A 19,439-nucleotide genomic window follows, 5' to 3' on the forward strand; every position below is an offset into this window, starting at 1 on the left:
TTTGTCTGTCTACATTTTTTATTTGAGATATATTACCTGCAACAGTAAAAGTATTTTTTAACCTTTTCAATTCTTACCAGAACATTTATTTATTTACAGTATTTATATTCTCACCCCGATCACAGAACACATATACGGCAAACATTCAATGCCAATCATAACAATGACAAGACAGACAACAGATAGAGGCATATATAGGCTTTTCCATCTTCCGGCATCTTTGGAGGCTGTGCTCGGTTCCAGCCACCGGGGGTGCTGTCGCTCCATCTCTCTCCCAAAGAGCTGTCTTTGTTCATAAACCTGCTCCTTTTTCTGATCGAAATGCAGAGCCTAAATACCTCCCCATTTTAATGCGGTTCCTATTTATCTACTCACAGTTTTTGAACTGCTAGGTACGCAGAAGCTGGGCTAAAGGTCTGGAGCTCACCCTGACCCAGGCTTCGAACTCCCAATCTTCCAGTTGGCAAGATTTATTGCAGCTTGGCGATTAACCTGCTGTGCTAAAGCCTGGCCCTGTTGTCTCTCCTGTTTACAACTGTTGTATGTTATCCTGTTCAGCCTGTGATTGTGTCTGCCATCATGAAGGCAATGATGATCAGGATGATGTCCATGATGACAGGCTTGGGCCAGAGTTAAGTTCAGAAGAGAGGCCTGAGCAAGCATCTGAGCAAGGTCATATTTCTGGAAAAGACCTTTCACTTATTTTCTCAGAGCAGCAGCCTGAAAATGACGCCGAGTTTGCTGTGCCAGGTGCGGAGGGAGAGGATAGTGAAACCTTGAACAGAAAGCAGAGTTTTAATAAACAGAGGCAGCACTTTCAGAATCTCAGGCGTTTGGCTCGTTTACAGCAAAGGAAAGATAGCAACCTGTTATCTAGTGGGAGAGTGAGAATGCTTTCCTGTCAGTTTCGGCTTTTGGAAAGAGTTTATATTGATTCTAATATTTAGTCGAGTCAACGTCAGCTGCCAAGATTTAAGCTTTTTGCCTGGGAGTTTCTGCTGTACTAATGGATCTAGTTTCTTGCTAAAGTTTCTGGACTATCTTGGATTTTATACTGTTTTACTACTCTTTATTGCTTTGCTTACATAACCTGCTTGCTGATTTTACCAACCTGATGTGCTGTTTGGAGTCAGAGAGGGTTCCTGCTCTGGAGCATGACTCCTCCCATAAGCTCATATTTAGCACTGGCTATGCTGAGCTCTATGCTCTTATAGATACCAAATTCTCTCGCACGTGGTTCCCCTCCTCAATTTCACACGTATAGCAACCCAGCTTCTTTTTCTAGCAACACTTGACCAACATGCCATCTATCTTTATTTTGCCCCTTCTTAAGCATCTCAAGAACCAGGCAGGATTATATAGGCAGGATAGGATATGACTTATCACAGGGGTCCCCAAACTAAGGCCCGGGGGCCATATGCAGCCCATGAAAGCCATTTATCAGGCCCCCCGCGGCCTCCATTGAGAAAGGTGTGTGTGCCTTCCAAAGCTTTGCTTGTTTATAATGGTATTTTAATTATTATTTAATTAATAATTAATTATTAAGGTGTGCTTTGCTTGTGCTTTTGGTGCATGAAGGCAGAAGAGGGCTGGACTAAATGGCCCAAGGGGTCTCTTCCAACCCCCTTTTTTATTATTATATTATTATTATTATTATTATTATTGACACAAAGACATAGTATGACACAGAAAACGAGATATATATGCTGGATTTCATATCACAAAATCACAAGTTGAACACTTCCCAAGTGTTTAGGACTATGTGATTTATTATTATTATTATTATTATTATTATTATTATTATTATTATTATTATTATTATCATCATCATCATTATCATCATCATTTTTGTTTTGGTTTTTTTTTTACTTCAAAATAAGATCTGTGCAGTATGCATAGGAATTTGTTCATAATTTTTTTTAAAAAACTATAGTCCGGCCCTCCAACAGGCTGAGGGACCGTGAACTGGCCCCCTTTTTAAAAAGTTTGGGGACCCCTGACTTATCAGATATCATTTATCAGAAGTCATATAGCTCTTTGTAAGTCATGACCATTTGTTCCCAGAAGCAAACTGGCATCCGACGGAGCCACCGGGGCAGGGGAGTTGTGTGATCCTGGCAACCTGGACCCCTTTTGCGGCTTCTCCCCCGAGTGAGTTTTTTGATGCCTAGTGCATGACCCGCTGTCAATGAAACTCTTCCCACAGTCCTGGCACTTATAAGGCTTCTCCCCTGTGTGGGTCCGCTGGTGCACCTTCAAGGAGCTGCCATTGGTGAAGCCTTTCCCGCACTCCATGCACTGGAAGGGCTTCTCCCCGGTGTGGGTCCTCTGGTGCAAAGTCAGGTTGCCGCTCTGGCTGAAGCTCTTCCCGCACTCCATGCATTTGAAGGGCTTCTCTCCCGTGTGGGTCCTTTGATGCAAACGGAGGCTTCCACGCTGAGTGAACCTCCTTCCGCATTCCACGCACTCGTGCAGCTTCTCCCCTGTGTGCGTTCTTTCATGCGCGGCACACGATTCGCTATCTCCGAAGGTCTTCCCACATTCCGTACATTTGTAGGGTTTCTCCCCTGTGTGAGTTCGTTGGTGCTTGAGCCACAAACCGCGTTCGCTGAAGTCCTTTCCACATTCCATGCATTTGTATGGTTTCTCCCCTGTGAATGTTTTCGGACGGCGAGTGCATTCTCCCGTAAGATGGGCATTCGTTCCACAATCTGCGCAAGGTTTCTCTCCTGCGTGGCTTTTTTGGTGCACTGCTAGCTTCTTGCTCCGGTTGAAGCCCTTTCCGCATTCCAAGCATTTGAACGGTTTCTCCCCTGTGTGGACTCGTTGATGCACCGTCAAGCTCCCGCTCCGGCTGAAGCTCTTCCCACAATCGGTGCATTTAAAGGGTTTCTCCCCGGTGTGGGTCCTCTGGTGTACGATCAGAATCTCGCCCCGACTGAAGCTCTTTCCACATTCCGTGCATTTATAAGGCCGCTCCCCGGTATGGATCCTTTCATGCATCTTCAACGTACTGCGGTTACTGAACCGCTTTCCACACTCCGCGCACTGGTACGGTTTTTCCCCGGTGTGGGTTCTCCTGTGTAGTGTGAGGTTCCCACTCTGGTTGAAGCCTTTCCCACATTCCAAGCATTTGAATGGCTTCTCCCCGGTGTGGGTCCTCTGATGCGCATGGAGATTTTCGCATTGATTGAAGCTCCTTCCACATTCCACGCATTGATATGGCCGCTCCCCGATGTGGCTTCTCTGATGGCTAGCGCATTCCTCCTTTCTGCAGCTCATTCCACACTCCACGCATTTATAAGGTTGGTCCCCTGTATGGATTGTACTACAATCGCACAATCCATTTCCACACTCCTTGCACTGACGTGGTTCCTCTCCTGCGTGGGTTCTCTGGTGTAAAGTCAGATGGCTGCTCTGGCTGAAGCTCTTCCCGCACTCCAAGCATTTGAACGGCTTCTCTCCGTCATGGGTCCTTTGATGTGCGTACAGGCTTTCCCGCTGAGTGAACCTCCTCCCACATTCCATGCATGGATAGGGTTTCTCCCCGGTGTGGGTCCTTTCATGTTTGAGACACGACCCACTGCTCACAAAGGCCTTCCCACACTCCGTACATTTATAGGGCTTCTCCCCTGTGTGGATCCTTTGGTGTTTAATACACGACCCGCTATCGATAAACCCCTTGCCGCAAAACATGCACCTATGGGGTTTCTCCCCCGTGTGAGTCCTCTGATGCGAACGCAGATTATGGGACCACCTGAAGCTCTTCCCACACTCCATGCATTTGTAGGGTTTCTCCCCTCGGCAAGTCCTTTGGTGCCGAGTGAAGGCTTTCTTATTCGGGAGACTCATTTCACATTCGGGGCACTGATGCGGTTTCTCTCCTGAGTGTTTCCTCTGATGTATCCTAAGGGCACAGTTAGCAGCGAAGCTCATTCCGCATTCCGCGCACGGATAATGCCCGTCTCCTGTGTGTTTCCTTCGGTGTACTGCAAGGGCAGAGTTTGCCGTGAACCTCTTCCCACATGCCACACATTGATAGGGTTTCTCTCCTGTGTGGACTCTTTCGTGTATGGTAAGGGCAGACCTTTTGATGAAGCTCTTTCCACATTCCGGGCATTGATAGGGCTTCCCCGAGTGGAGCTTTCGGTGCGAATTTAAGCACGAGAGCTGGCCAAAGCTCTTCCCACATTCTGTGCATTTGTAGGGCTTCTCCCCTGAGTGGACTCTCCAATGGATAACAAACTGAGATTTAAATCTGAACAGTTTCCCGCAGACAGGACACGCTTGGTGGTGACTTTCCGGAGGATCCTGGATTTCGCTATTCTCTATCCTCTGAGAAGTCAATGGCTTCTTCTTTCCTTTCTTGGATCGGTCCCTTTGGACACTCGGTTCACTCCACAATCCTTCTTTGCCTGCTTCGTGCCTGGCTGCCTCTGGGAGAAACACGTCTTCTTTCTCATTGCCTCCTGGACCAAAAAGGGAAAGAGAAATCTCATTAGCCACTCAATATGAAAAACAGATCTTACTGACATTTAAAATTAAACCAGCTGCATCTTGTGTGAGATTCTCTGTCTCCTCTTAATACAATCTGTTGAAGTCTCTGCTTCCTTTGAAATATCCTTTAATTTATTATTTATTTATTTACAATATTTATATTCTGCCCTTCTCACCCCGAAGGGGACTCAGGGCGGATCACATTATGTACATATAGGGCAAACATTCAATGCCCATAAACACATCGGACATAGACAGACAGACAGATGAGAGGCAATTTAACCTTCTCCTGAGGGGATGTTCGATTCTGGCCACAGGGGGGAGCAGCTGCTTCATCATCCACTCTGATGGCACTTCCTCACATCCTCATTCAAATGTTGTAAATTAGTTAAACTTGCCTCCCCACTTTTATAAGTGGTACCTTATTTCCTACTTGATAGATGCAACTATCTTTCGGGTTGCTAGGTCAGCAACGAGCAGGGGCTATATTTTATTTTTAATTGACGGGTGCTCACCCCGCCACGGGCTGGCCTCGAATTCATGACCTCATGGTCAGAGTGATTTATTGCAGCAGCTGTTTACCAGTCTGCGCCACAGCCCAGCCCCAATACAGTCATCCCTCCACATTTGCAGGTTAAGCATCTGCAGATTTCGTTATTACTGCCTTCACTCTAAATGCGGTCAAAAATAGGTTCAGTCTAGGCATTTCTAGGTGGAAATATATTCTCTCTAACCCAGCATTTCTCAACCTGGGGGTCGCAAGGGGAGTGTCAGAGGGGTCGCCAAAGACGATCAGAAAACAAATATTTCTGATGGTCTTAGGAACCCCTTTGGCAGAGAAGGCTGAAGATCTCTTTGCCTATCTTTCTCTTCCTTTTTGGAAACAGATGGCAAATCCTCCCACAAAAAGCCCAATTTTCCCAATTCTATTGTTCAGAATGCTCTTTGATTGTAGGTGAACTATAAATCCCAACAACTACAACTCCCAAATGTCAAGGTCTATTTTTCCCAAACTCAACCAGTGTTCACATTTGGGCATACTGAGTATCCATGCCAAGTTTGGTCCAGATCCATCATTGTTTGAGTACACATTGCTCTCTGGATGTAGGTGAACTACAACTCCAAAAGTCAAGGTCAATGCCCACCAAACCCATCCAGTATTTTCTGTTGGTTGGTCATGGGAATTCTGTGTGCCAAGTTCGGTTCAATTCCATGATTCAGAATGCTCTTTGATTGCAGATGAACTATAAATCCCAGCAACTACAAATAACAAATCCCAAATGACAAAATCAATCCCTTCCCAACCCCACCAGTACTTAAATTTGGGCGTTTCAGGTATTTGTGCTAAATTTGGTCCAGTGAATGAAAATACATCCTGCATATCAGATATTGACATTGCATTTTATATCAGAATCAAAATCATAGTTATGAAGTAGCAAGAAAAATAATTTTATGGTTGGGGGTCACCACAACATGAGGAACTGTATTAAGGGGTCGTGGCTTTAGGAAGGTTGAGAACCTCTGCTCTTGGTAGTTAAAATTATGTTCTCTCTCTTGTTTTAATGATGTTGTGACCCACCTCGAGCTGCAGGGAAAGGCGAGAAAAAATATAGTATTGTTGTTATTATTATTATTATTATCCACCCAAACATCCAATTCACCATGGAAAAAGAAAATGAAGGAAAACTGCCTTTTCTAGATGTCCTAGTCATCTGCAAACCCAATCAGCAATTGGGCCACACAGTTGACAGAAAACCTACACTCACGGATAGATACCTACATAAAAACTCCAACCATCACCCAAGTCGAAAAAGAAGCACAAGAAAGAAAAGAAAAGAAGCACAATCAAAAGAAGCACAAGAATCTATGAACCTCACCTCTTCCATAGGGAAGTGAACCACCTAAACTGGGCTCTTCAGGCCAAAGGAGACTCCACCACAGACATCAGAAGAGCCGCAAGGCCAAGAACAAGCCAGGAGAGCAAAGACAAAAATCCACCCAGAGGAAAAGTGTTCTTAACATACATCAAAAGAACCAGTGACCGCACAGGGAAACTGATGAAGAAACACAACCTATAAACTATCTACAGACCCAGGAAGAAAATCCAACAAATGCTACGTTCGGCAAAGGACAAGAGGGATCTTCTCAGCTTTGCAGGAGTCTACCGTACACCATGCAGCTGTGGACAAGAAGTCTACATACTTGCTGCCACCAAGCTCAGCAGCAGTGCCAAGGCACAAATCAAGGAACGTGAAACCAGAGAAGTCAGCCATAGCAAAGCACTTGATGAACCAACCTGGACATAGGATATTATCTGACAACACAGAAATGATGGACCATTCCAACAACCTCCATGTCAGATGACACAGAGAAGCCAATGAAATCCACAAGCATGTGGACAATGTCAACAGAAAGGAGGAAAACATGAAAATGAACAAAATCTGGCGACCAGGATTTAAAAACTCTAAAATCAGGACAACAAATAAAGAACAACACTAAGAAAACAGGGGAATTCCAGGCATGAATCAATAAGGGCCAGTTAACATCTCCCAACAAAGGATTCCCCTAGGCAGGAAGTAGCCAGGCTTTGAAGCTGAAAGGCCATTCAATGCTAATCAATGTGGCCAATTGCAACATGCACACTTGCCTCAAGGGTGGGAGAAAGAACACCATTACCTTCCTGCCAGAGCGGTACCTACTGATCTACTCACATTTGCATGTTTTAGAACTGCTAGGTTGGCAGAAGCTGGGGCTAACAAGGGAGCTCACCCCACTCCCCACATTCAAACCATCAACCTTTCAGTCAGCAAGTTGAACAGCTCAGCGGTTTAACCCGCTGCGCCATGGGGCACTCCTTACTAACAAACAGACTTAAGTAATAGGTTTCTAAAGCACCTTCCACACGGCTGTATAAAATCCACATTGAACTGGGTGATATGGCAGTGTGGGCTCAAATAACCCAGTTCAATGCAGATATTGTGGATTATCTGACTTGTTTTTCTGGGTTATATGGCTGTGTGGAAGGGGCCTAAGAGTAGCTTAGCAATCAAAAGAAACAACCTAACAGGAACAGCAAACAAGAACCTTCAAGAAGAAAAGGAAAGAGGACAACCAACTGGAAAGAAAGATCCATCATAAGAAGACATAATTATTAAAATTAAAGGGAAATAAGATCCCTCTTTCATATAGCAGGAACATGGACTTTCCCAAAACTCTTCTTAGTGATGACAACACAGTAGTCATCATCAAGAAGAGGACAAGAAGGTAATAGTAAGCCACCAAACAGAAGGTTGTTTACAGGATGTCCTTGTAAAAAATCCAATCAGCTCCAGATCAGAACCAGCTCAACTGTGTATTTATTTTATTTATTTATTACAACATTTATATCCCGCCCTTCTCACCCTATAGGTGACTCAGGGCGGCTTACAATAAAACACACATATATAAAAATATATAAAATACAGTGCAAATCAATTAAAATTAATTAGTTAATTAATTACAACAACATTCATAAAAATACTGTGATAAGTAAACAGATGGGCGCAATCTATATATATAAAAGAGTGATGGCATCACGGCGACCCACAAAACAACAAAACTACAGGCCCCCCCAACCTCGAAATTTGACAACACAACCCATCATCCACGCCTCTAGGTTGGTACAACAAAAAGAAAAGAAAAATAAAGTCCTAATTAGAGAGAGAGGAATAATTGCTTTTATCCAATTGCTGCCAGTTAGAAGGCTAAGCTCCTCCAACTTGGTCTCCTAGCAACCCAATAAAAAATAATAAAAAACACTAAAAAAATTAATACAATAAAATACTATAATAACAGAAAATGACTAAAAATAATACAAGAAAATAATAAAATATAATAAATAAAAATATAATTTAAATTAAAATTAATTAAAAAATGCAAATAACGTCAAATAAAAATTACACAACAATTTTTAACCAATACCACCACCACTTTGCCACAGTAACGCGTGGCCGGGCACAGCTAGTCAGGTCTAAAAATGCGGGTCTGTCAATTGAGTTCCAGCACACATAGTAGTAATTAATGCTGCTATTGTTCAATGTGTTGTCGAAGGCTTTCATGGCCGGGATCATAGGGTTGTTGTATGTCTTTCGGGCTGTGTGGCCATGTTCCAGAAGTATTCTGTCCTGACGTTTTGCCCACATCTATGCGACATCTATGGCCACACAGCCTGAAAGACATAAAAAAACAACCGCTGCTATTGTTGTTCGAAGGCCTGGTCCCACAACCAGGTTTTAACTTTCCTACGAAAGGATAAGGGAAAAGGATAAGACTGTACATACAGAGTCCCAAAGTAAGCATGAGCTTGAGACTCTGACAACCTGAAGGCAAATTGACCGTGTGTGTCTTGTGAACGTGACCAAGTCTGTTCACTCTGGCCCACCTCATGGAGCCCACCATAAATACATGGACCTCCATTACCTGCAGGCCCGTCCCTGTCCATCCATCCCAGGTCGAAAGGGTCTCCTCCGTCCTCCAAGCGGGAAATGAGGGCCGGCTTCGGGGATCCTGATGAAGGAACAAGGAGCGAAAAATACTCTAGTTACTCCACATCTTCCCCAGGTTATTTACCTCTTCACTCCCAAGGTTACTTGTGATTTATTCCCCATATCAAGACGTGAGGGGTCCGTTCCCTCCACATATAAGGGCCGTTGCGTATCATATCCTCATCTCCTCACCTGGAGAGGTGGTGTGGCCATAGTTCTCCATCATGACCTCCTTGTAGAGGCTCCTCTGCTCCGGACCCAGGAGGCCCCACTCCGCCTCGGAGAAGAGCACCGCCACTTCCGCAAAGGAGACGCGGACCTGCAAGACGGGTGGTAGGAAGAACAAACAGAAAGGCCTTTCAGGAGACAATTCCTCCCAAAGAAGGCCCAAAAATGCCAGGTGAAAGAGACTATAGGGCAGGCATAGGCCAACTTTGGCCCTCTGGGTGTTTTGGACTTCAACTCCCACAATTCCTAACAGCCTACCGGCTGTTAGGAATTGTGGGAGTTGAAGTCCAAAACACCCAGAGGGCCAAAGTTGGCCTTTGCCTGCTATCACAGCTATTATTATTACTGTTATTCTTCAGCGCCCAAACTCATTTCCCAGAAGGCTTTAGGTTTCCAGACCTTGGTCCACTTGGTCACCTTCCTCTGGACATTTTTTAGCTGGTCAATATCACTCTTGAACTGGACACTGTTTAATTCTAGGTGAGTTCTGACCCAAATTGAATGAGTGGCAATTCCACTTATAATAATAATAATAATAATAATAATAATAATAATAATAATAATAATAACAACAACTACGTGGCCCAAATAATTCATTGGAACTTATGCCTCAAGTACCACCTCCCAGCAGCAAAGAACTGGTGGGATCACAAACCTGAAAAAGTATTGGAAAATGAGCACGCAAACATACTGTGGGACTTCCGAATCCAGACTGACAAAGTTCTGGAACACAACACACCAGACATCACAGTTGTGGAAAAGAAAAAGGTTTGGATCATTGATGTTGCCATCCCAGGGGACAGTCGCATTGACGAAAAACAACAGGAAAAACTCAGCCGCTATCAGGACCTCAAGATTGAACTGCAAAGACTCTGGCAGAAACCAGTGCAGGTGGTCCCAGTGGTGATGGGCACACTGGGTGCCGTGCCAAAAGATCTCAGCCGGCATTTGGAAACAATAGACATTGACAAAATTACAATCTGCCAACTGCAAAAGGCCACCCTGCTGGGATCTGCACGCATCATCCGAAAATACATCACACAGTCCTAGACACTTGGGAAGTGTTCGACTTGTGGTTTTGCGAAACGAAATCCAGCATGTCTATCTTGTTTGCTGTGTCATACAACGTCGTTGTGTCAATAATAATAATAATAATAATAATAATAATAATAGAAACAACATTTGTTGCTTACCAACCTCTCTGCACAGGTTGAGGTGGGGTACACGATAATTAAAACACATATAATAAAAACATTCAGTCAAATAAATATGGATATTAGCATATATAGAACAAAGACATAGTTGGCCCATCGCATCCATGGATTTATTGTTGTTATTGTTGTTATGTTTATTTATACCATGCTTTTTTTCTGTATAAGGTATCTATTATTAGTATTCAAATGCATTATTATTATTATTATTTACACCCTGCCTTTTCTCTTCACAAGGAGACCCAAAGCGGTTATGTATCTCTGCACAAGAAGACCCAAAACAGCTATGTATTTCAGGCCTAACATTTACATTTTGAAGGGGTTTGATACTGGGGAGGTGGGTCGGGTTATTATACTGAAGATATGATTTTATCTATGTTTTAACTTTGGTAATTACGTTTTAATTTTGTATTGTAGAGTCTACATGTTGTAAGCCGCCTTGGGTCTATTTGCTGAGGAAGGTGGGGTAGAAATATCTTATACAAAATAAATAAAATGAATCTATTATTAGTATTTGAATGTACTACTGTTATTGTTGTTGCTGTTATTATTATTATGTTTATTTTTATCCCACTTTTTCTTTTCCACAAGGAGACTCAAAGCACCTTGGAAATGACTTCTTCCCACAAGCAGACCTTGATTTTGCCCTATATATGATAGGGTTTAGTATTATTATCCTTCCTGCCGTTGTCACAATGAGAAAAGCCAGAGAGCTTCTTGATTTCTCACCGGGTTCCCTTGAGATCCTTTTGTGAGACCCCAAATAATGGGGTCGGGGGTCTCCGTTGTGGCCCTTTCCCCCCGATCCTGAGAAAAAGGGCATCCGGAGAGGGCCTTCGAGGCCATTTTGCAACCTGAAGAAAAGAGAGAATAGAATGAATGATGAAGTAAACTCTGGGTGCTTCCAGGCAGGAGCAAATCACATGTTTTCCATGAGGGGCAAAAAAAAAACAAAAACCCGGGACCTGAGAGGATGTCAGCACACAGATCTGTTGGTCCTGGGATTTCTGCCTGCGACGTCCAGATTTGCTGATTTGTTACGGGATGTTGAAGCCTGCAAGATGGCCACCATGGGACGTCCGCCAGAAATTTCGGTCTTTTTAAAAAATATTGAAATGCGCAGATGCGAATATGCGCAGTTTTCTTACACGTTTTGTTCCTGGGTCATACATATCTATTCCTCATTTCATTTATCCTGAAAAGATGGCGAAAGTTGACTAGAGGGTGAAAACTTTGTCCTGGCAAAAGACACTTCATCCGTCCTGGGCCCGGTTCTGTTCAACATCTTTATTAACGACTTAGACGAAGGGTTAGAAGGCACGATCATCAAGTTTGCAGATGACACCAAACTGGGAGGGATAGCTAACACTCCAGAAGACAGGAGCAGAATTCAAAACGATCTTGACAGACTAGAGAGATGGGCCAAAACTAACAAAATGAAGTTCAACAGGGACAAATGCAAGATACTTCACTTCGGCAGAAAAAATGGAAATCAAAGATACAGAATGGGGGACGATGCCTGGCTTGACAGCAGTGTGTGCGAAAAAGACCTTGGAGTCCTCGTGGACAACAAGTTAAACATGAGCCAACAATGTGATGCGGCAGCTAAAAAAGCCAACGGGATTTTGGCCTGCATCAATAGGGGAATAGCGTCTAGATCCAGGGAAGTCCTGCTCCCCTCTATTCTGCCTTGGTCAGACCACACCTGGAATCACACTGTGTCCAATTTTGGGCACCACAGTTGAAGGGAGATGTTGACAAGCTGGAAAGCGTCCAGAGGAGGGCGACTAAAATGATTAAGGGTCTGGAGAACAAGCCCTATGAGGAGCGGCTTAAAGAGCTTGGCATGTTTAGCCTGCAGAAGAGAAGGCTGAGAGGAGACATGTTAGCCATGTACAAATACGTGAAGGGAAGTCAAAGGGAGGAGGGAGGGAGCTTGTTTTCTGCTGCCCTGGAGACTAGGACACGGAACAATGGCTTCAAACTACAGGAAAGGAGATTCCACCTGAACATCAGGAAGAACTTCCTCACTGTGAGAAGGGCTGTTCGACAGTGGAACTCTCTCCCCTGGGCCGTGGTGGAGGCTCCTTCTTTGGAGGCTTTTAAGCAGAGGCTGGATGGCCATCTGTCGGGGGTGCTTTGAATGCGATTTCCTGCTTCTTAGCAGGGGGTTGGACTAGATGGCCCATGTGGTCTCTTCCAACTCTACTATTCTATGATTCTATGATTCTATCCTCCACATGTTTAATGATGTTTGTGGCGCACAAGCAATGTTTGTGGAGTAGGACCACTACTTGCAAAGTCAGGACTACACTATTAAACAGGAACTGACATTTTCAAGGCATTCTCATTCAGAGGCTGCATGGCTATCTATCCAGACAGGTTTGGTGGTGTATTTGTGCCTGGGAACAATGGGGTGATGTTTCTGGGTCATAAGTGTCTGTTCCTCATTGCTTTTATCGTACGATTGATGCATGGAAATTGTTCTTACCAGACATCAAGCGAACCACTGACCGCACAGAGAAGCTGATGAAGAAACACAACCTACAAACTATCTGCAGACCCACCAAGGAAATCCATCAAATGCTACATTCAGCAAAGGACAAGATGGATCCTCTCACCTCTGCAGGAGTCTACCGTGTACCATGCAGCTGTGGACAAGTCTACAGAGGGACCACCAAACGCAGCACCATTTCCGAGGCACGGATCAAGAACATGAAAGGCACTGAAGACTCACTCAACCAGAGAAGTCAGCCATAGCAGAGCCCTTGATGAACCAACCTGGACTCAAAATATTATTTGAGAACTCAGAAATGCTGGACCACTCTCACAACCACCATGTCAGACGACACAGAGAAGCCACTGAAATCCATAAGCATGGGGACAATTTCAACAGAAAGGAGGAAACCATGAAAATGAACACAGTCCGGCTACCAGTATTTAAAAACTCTAGAATCAGGACAGTCATAAAGACCAACACTCAGTAAACAAAAGAATTCCAGACAGGAAACAATCAGGGTCAGCTAACACCTCCCAAAAAAGGATTCTCCAGGCAGGAAGCAGCCAGGCCTTGAATCTGGAAGGCCATTCAATGCTAATCAAGGTGGCCAATTGCAACGTTCACACTTACCTCCAACAGACAAGAGTTCTTTCTCCTACCATGGACATCATTCCACAGATATATAAATCCCACTTGTCTAGTTTCCAACAGACCCTTCACCCTCAGGATTTTAAAAAAATTTTGTATCAGGAGTGACTTGAGAAAAAGCAAGTCGCTTCTGGTGTGAGAGAATTGGCCATCTGCAAGAACGTTGCCCAGGGGACATGTTTTTCCCATCCTTATGGGAGGATTCTCTCATGTCCCTGCATGGAGCTGGAGCTGACAGAGGGAGCTTATTTGTGCTCTCTCCAAGTTGGATTCGAACTGGCAACTTTCAGGTCAGCAACCCAACCTTCAAGTCAGCAGTCCTGCCAGCAAAAGGGTTTAACCACTGCACCACCAGGGGCTCCATAACTCTAAGGATGCCTGCCTCAGATGCGGGTGAAACGTCAGGAGAGAATGCTTCTGGGAACATGGCCAGACAGCCCGGAAAACTTAAAAGCAACCCAATGGTTACAGCCAAGAAAGCCTTTGACAACACAATATATTATAAGGTTATTATTATTATAAATATTAGGTAATCCAATCCTTGCAAATGGACTTATTATATTCTAATACTAGCTGTGCCCGGCCACGCGTTGCTGTGGCAAAGTGGTGGTGGTATTGGTTAAAAATTGTTGTGTAATTTTTATTTGACGTTATTTGCAATTTTTTATTAATTTTATTGTAAGTTATATTTGTATTTATTATATTTTATTATTTTCTTGTATTATTTTTAGTTATTTTCTGTTATAGTATGTTATTGTATTAATTTTTAGTGTTTTTTATTATTTTTTATTGGGTTGCTAGGAGACCAAGTTGGAGGAGCTTAGCCTTCTAACTGGCAGCAATTGGATAAAAGCAATTATTCCTCTCTCTCTAATTAGGACTTTATTTTTCTTTTCTTTTTGTTGTATCAACCTAGAGGCGTGGATGATGGGTTGCGTTGTCAAATTTCGAGGTTGGGGGGCCTGTAGTTTTGTTGTTTTGTGGGTCGCCGTGATGCCATCACTCTTTTATATATATAGATTATATTATGTTGTAATAATAATAAAACAGCATAATAATAATAATAATAATAATAATAATAATAATAAATATGCATTGTAGGAGTCTTAAAAGACAGGAGCCAAGAGTGTGGTGCAATAATATTTATATTGTTTATATAAATAAAAATATAATATAATAAATAATAATGATATATGATAATAACAAAAATAATGTAATACATTCATAATACAATAGAGTCTCACTTATCCAAGCTAAACGGGCTGGCAGAAGCTTGGATAAGTGAATATCTTGGATAATAAGGAGGGATTAAGGAAAAGCCTATTAAACATCAAATTAGGTTATGATTTTACAAATTAAGCACCAAAACATCATGTTTAACAACAAATTTGACAGAAAAAGTAGTTCAATACGCTGTAATGCTATGTAGTAATTACTGTATTTACGAATTTAGCCCCAAAATATCATGATATATTGAAAACATTGACTACAAAAATGCGTTGGATAATCCAGAACGTTGGATAATCAAGTGTTGGATAAGTGAGACTCTACTGTATTCAGTTTTATACAAATTTTATATATTGTTGCTAATATTATTTCTATTATTATTATTACTACTACTCCTTTTATTATTAGATATTATTATAGTGTAATATAGTCATACTATAATTAGTATAAGTTATTACTAATATTGTTATTATTCAGTTTTATATATAATGATGCAATATAATATAATATTATTACTTAGCACCAAAATATTATTACTTTAGCACCAAAATATCATGATACAGTAGAGTCTCACTTATCCAAGCCTCGCTTATCCAAGCCTCTGGATAATCCAAGCTATTTTTGCCTTGAATGTTTTCAATATATCGTGATATTTTGGCGCTAAATTCGTAAATACAGTAATTACAATATAACATTACTGCGTATTGAACTACTTTTTCTATCAAATTTGTTGTATAACATGAAGTTTTGGTGCTTAATTTATAAAATCATAACCTAATTTGATGTTTAATAGGCTTTTTCTTAATCCCTCCTTATTATCCAAGATATTCACTTATCCAAGCTTCTGCCGGCCCGTTTAGCTTGGATAAGTGAGATTCTACTGTATATTGAAAACATTGACTACAAAAATGCGTTGGATAATCCAGGACGTTGGATAAGCGAGTGTTGGATGAGTGAGACTCTACTGTATGTAGTAACAATAATACAGTAATATAATAATAATAAATTGGTGTTGTAGGAGTTTTAAAAGACAGGAGCCACGAGTGTGGTGCAATAATGTTTATATTGTTTATATTAAAAATATATAATATAATGTAAATAATTAATAATGATATATTAGAATAACAAACAATCTAATACATTAATAATAATGATCTATATATATAAAAGAGTGATGGTATCACGGCAGCGGACAAAACAACAAAAGTAAACACCCCACAACCTCGAAAATTGACAGCACAACCCCTCATCCACGCCTCTAGGGTTGATACAACAAAAAGAAAAGAAAAATAAAGTCCTAATTAGAGGGAGAGGAATAATTGTTTTTATCCAATTGCTGCCAGTTAGAAGGCTAAGCTCCGCTCACTTGGTCTCCTAGCAACCCACTCAGCTCAGGGGACCCTTTACCTTAACTACCACCAATTCCTCAATACTTTATTTCCCATACCACCATACTTCGCCACAGCAACGCGTGGCCGGGCACAGCTAGTATATTATAATCTATATATATAAAAGAGTAATGGCATCAGGGCAGCAGACAAAACAACAAAACTACAGGCCCCCCAACCTCGAAATTTGACAACACAACCCATCATCCATGCCTCTAGGTTGATACAACAAAAAGAAAAGAAAAATAAAGTCCTACTTAGAGGGAGAGCAATAATTGTTTTTATCCAATTGCTGCCAGTTTAGAAGGCTAAGCTCCGCCCACTTGGTCTCCTAGCAACCCACTCAGCCCAGTGTTAATAAAAGAATAAAAAATAAATACAAATAAAACACTAAAAAATAATTAAAAACACTAAAAAATTAATACAATAAAATACTATAACAAAATAACTAAAAATAATACAACTAAATAATAAAATATAATAAATAAAAAAGATAAGTTACAATAAAATTAATTAAAAAAATACAAATAATGTCAAATAAAAATTCCACAACAACTTTTAACCAATACCACCACCACTTTGCCACAGCAACGTGTGGCCGGGCACAGCTAGTAACAAATATAATCTAATACATTAATAATAATGATATATTATAACAAATATAATCTTATAAATTAATAATAATGATATATTATCATAACAAATACAACCTAATACATTAATAATAATGATATATTATAATAACAAATATAATCTTATAAATTAATAATAATATAATTATAAATATGTGTTTATTGTGTAATACATAACACCATAATGCAGGGGTCCCCAAACTAAGGCCCGGGGGCCGGATGCGGCCCTCCAAGGTCATTTACCTGGCCCCCACCCTCAGTTTTAGACTTCACACAATCCTACTTAACTTGATTATCTCATTGGCCAGAAACAGGCCCACACTTCCCATTGAAATCCTGATAGGTTTATGTTGGTTAAAATTGTAATTATTTTTAAATATTGTATTGTTCTTTCATTTACTAATACTGTATTGTGCTATGGTAACAATTGACTATATTGTGTATACATAATAATATTGATACTAATATTAAAATGTAATACAATATAATACTAATAATTATATACTGTATATACTTGAGTATAAGCCTAGTTTTTCAGCCCTTTTTTTAAGACTTAAAAATGCCCCCCTCGGCTTATACTCGGGCGAGGGTCCTGGTTGGCTTATATTTGGGTCAGTTTATACTCAAGAATATATGGTATGTTTATTATCTATATATATAAAAGAGTGATGGCGACCGACAAAACAACAAAACTACAGGCCCCCCAACCTCGAAATTTGACAACACAACCCATCATCCATGCCTCTAGGTTGATACAACAAAAAGAAAAGAAAAATAAAGTCCTAATTAGAGGGAGAGGAATAATTGCTTTTATCCAATTGCTGCCAGTTAGAAGGCTAAGCTCCTCCAACTTGGTCTCCTAGCAACCCAATAAAAAATAATAAAAAACACTAAAAAATAATTAAAAACACTAAAAGGTGAATACAATAAAATACTATAATAACAGAAAATAACTAAAAATAATACAGGAAAATAATAAAATATAATAAATAAAAAGATAACTTACAATAAAATTAATTTAAAAATACAAATAACGTCAAATAAAAATTACACAACAATTTTTAACCAATACCACCACCACTTTGCCACAGCAACGCGTGGCCGGACACAGCTAGTTTTTCTATATTATTATTGGTATTATTACATTTATTATTTTTCTCTATTATTGTTGCTACTATTGCATTTATTTTACTCTATTTTTATTATTATTATAATGTAATACAATATAATATTAATAATTATACAACATAATAATATTAATTATACATTATATATTAAATGTAATATTACTAATAATATAATGGTAGTGGTATAGGACAATATAGTAATATATAATGCTAATATTGTGCTATGCCAATAATATATTGTATGTACATACTACTTGTAAGCCGTCCCCTTCGGAGTGAGAGAGGGTGGGGTATAAATGTAGTAAATAAATAAATAAATAGTTGTTTTTTGTTTTGTTTTTTTGGGGTTTTTTTTTTGTGTGGGGTTTTTTTTTTTTTTTGCACTACAAATAAGACATGTGCAGTGTGCATAGGAATTTGTTCGTATTTTTTTTTCAAATGATAATTCGGCCCCTCAACAGCCTGAGGGACCATGAACCGGCCCTCCACTTAAAAAGTTTGAGGACCCCTGCCATAATGCAAAAAAATAATTAATTAATATTTTGTTGTTGTTATTATTACTGTTATTGTTATCATGCCTGACAGGAACCCTCTTGCTCACCTGCTTCCCTGAGGGCGGCTTCTTCTCTCCGGAAGTGACGTCGAGGAAGACAGGGGGGGGGGCAAGGCAGAGGCGGAACTACAGCGCCTCTCTCCTTCCGGCGTTTGTGGACTCCAACTCCCACAATGCCTCACCACCGAAGGGGGCGGGACTTCCTCCCTGGCAGGAAGCGGTGGCTGACAGGAGCAAGAAGAGCAGGAAGGAGGTAAAAATATGAAGAGGAGGAAGCGGGTGTGTGTGTATATATACAAGAGAGTCTCACTTATCCAAGCTAAACGGGCCGGCAGGACCTTGGATAAGCGAATATCTTGGATAATAAGGAGGGATTAAGGGAAAGCCTGGTAAACATCAAATTAGGTTATGGTTTTACAAATTAAGCACCAAAACATCATGTTAGACAACAAATTTGACAGAAAAAGTAGTCCAATACGCAATAATGCTATGTAGTAATTACTGTATTTACAAATTTAGCACCAAAATATCACTATATATTGAAAACATTGACTACAAAAATGCTTTGGATAATCCAGAATGTTGGATAAGCGAGTGTTGGATGAGTGAGACTCTACTGTACTTTATTTCCCCCTCAAAAGCTGGTTGTCTTTAATCATAAAATCCTGCACATGTTTATTATTTATTTACTTACTACATTTATATCTCGCTCTTCTCCAGAGTGGCTTACAAATAATATTTACATACAATCTATCTATATATATAAATGAGTGATGGCATCACGGCGACCCACAAAACAACAAAACTACAGGCCCCCCAACCTCAAAATTTGACAACACAACCCATCATCCATGCCTCTAGGTTGATACAACAAAAAGAGAAGAAAAATAAAGTCCTACTTAGAG

General features: G+C 40.8%; 2 protein-coding genes across 3 annotated transcripts in view; one reads left to right on the top strand and one right to left on the bottom strand.

Moving 5' to 3' along the window:
* LOC103281421 (zinc finger protein 420) lies at positions 1-18,671 on the bottom strand. 2 transcript variants are annotated; one of them, XM_008122943.2, is made up of 5 exons: positions 18,583-18,671; positions 11,189-11,313; positions 9,213-9,339; positions 8,956-9,042; positions 1-4,469 (listed from the first exon to the last, which is right to left on the bottom strand). In XM_008122943.2, exons 2-5 carry the CDS (start codon positions 11,303-11,305, stop codon positions 2,026-2,028), a joined length of 2,775 nt encoding a protein of 924 aa, XP_008121150.2. In that variant the 5' UTR covers positions 11,306-11,313; positions 18,583-18,671; the 3' UTR covers positions 1-2,025. The 2 variants fall into 2 exon arrangements, with proteins under 2 accessions (XP_008121150.2, XP_062829265.1); XM_062973195.1 differs by lacking the exon at positions 11,189-11,313 and having other exon boundaries at positions 18,583-18,638.
* Positions 18,672-18,683: 12 nt separating this feature from the next.
* Positions 18,684-19,439, top strand: part of LOC100555376 (zinc finger protein 420) — a 38,979-nt gene continuing 38,223 nt past the window's right edge. The window contains exon 1 of the mRNA XM_062973225.1: positions 18,684-18,787. The gene's annotated coding sequence lies outside the window, so the exon portion shown is untranslated. The remainder of the gene's footprint in view (positions 18,788-19,439) is intronic.

The sequence above is a fragment of the Anolis carolinensis genome, chromosome 2 (assembly GCF_035594765.1).
Source record: "Anolis carolinensis isolate JA03-04 chromosome 2, rAnoCar3.1.pri, whole genome shotgun sequence".
NCBI classification, from domain to species: Eukaryota; Metazoa; Chordata; class Lepidosauria; order Squamata; family Dactyloidae; genus Anolis; species Anolis carolinensis.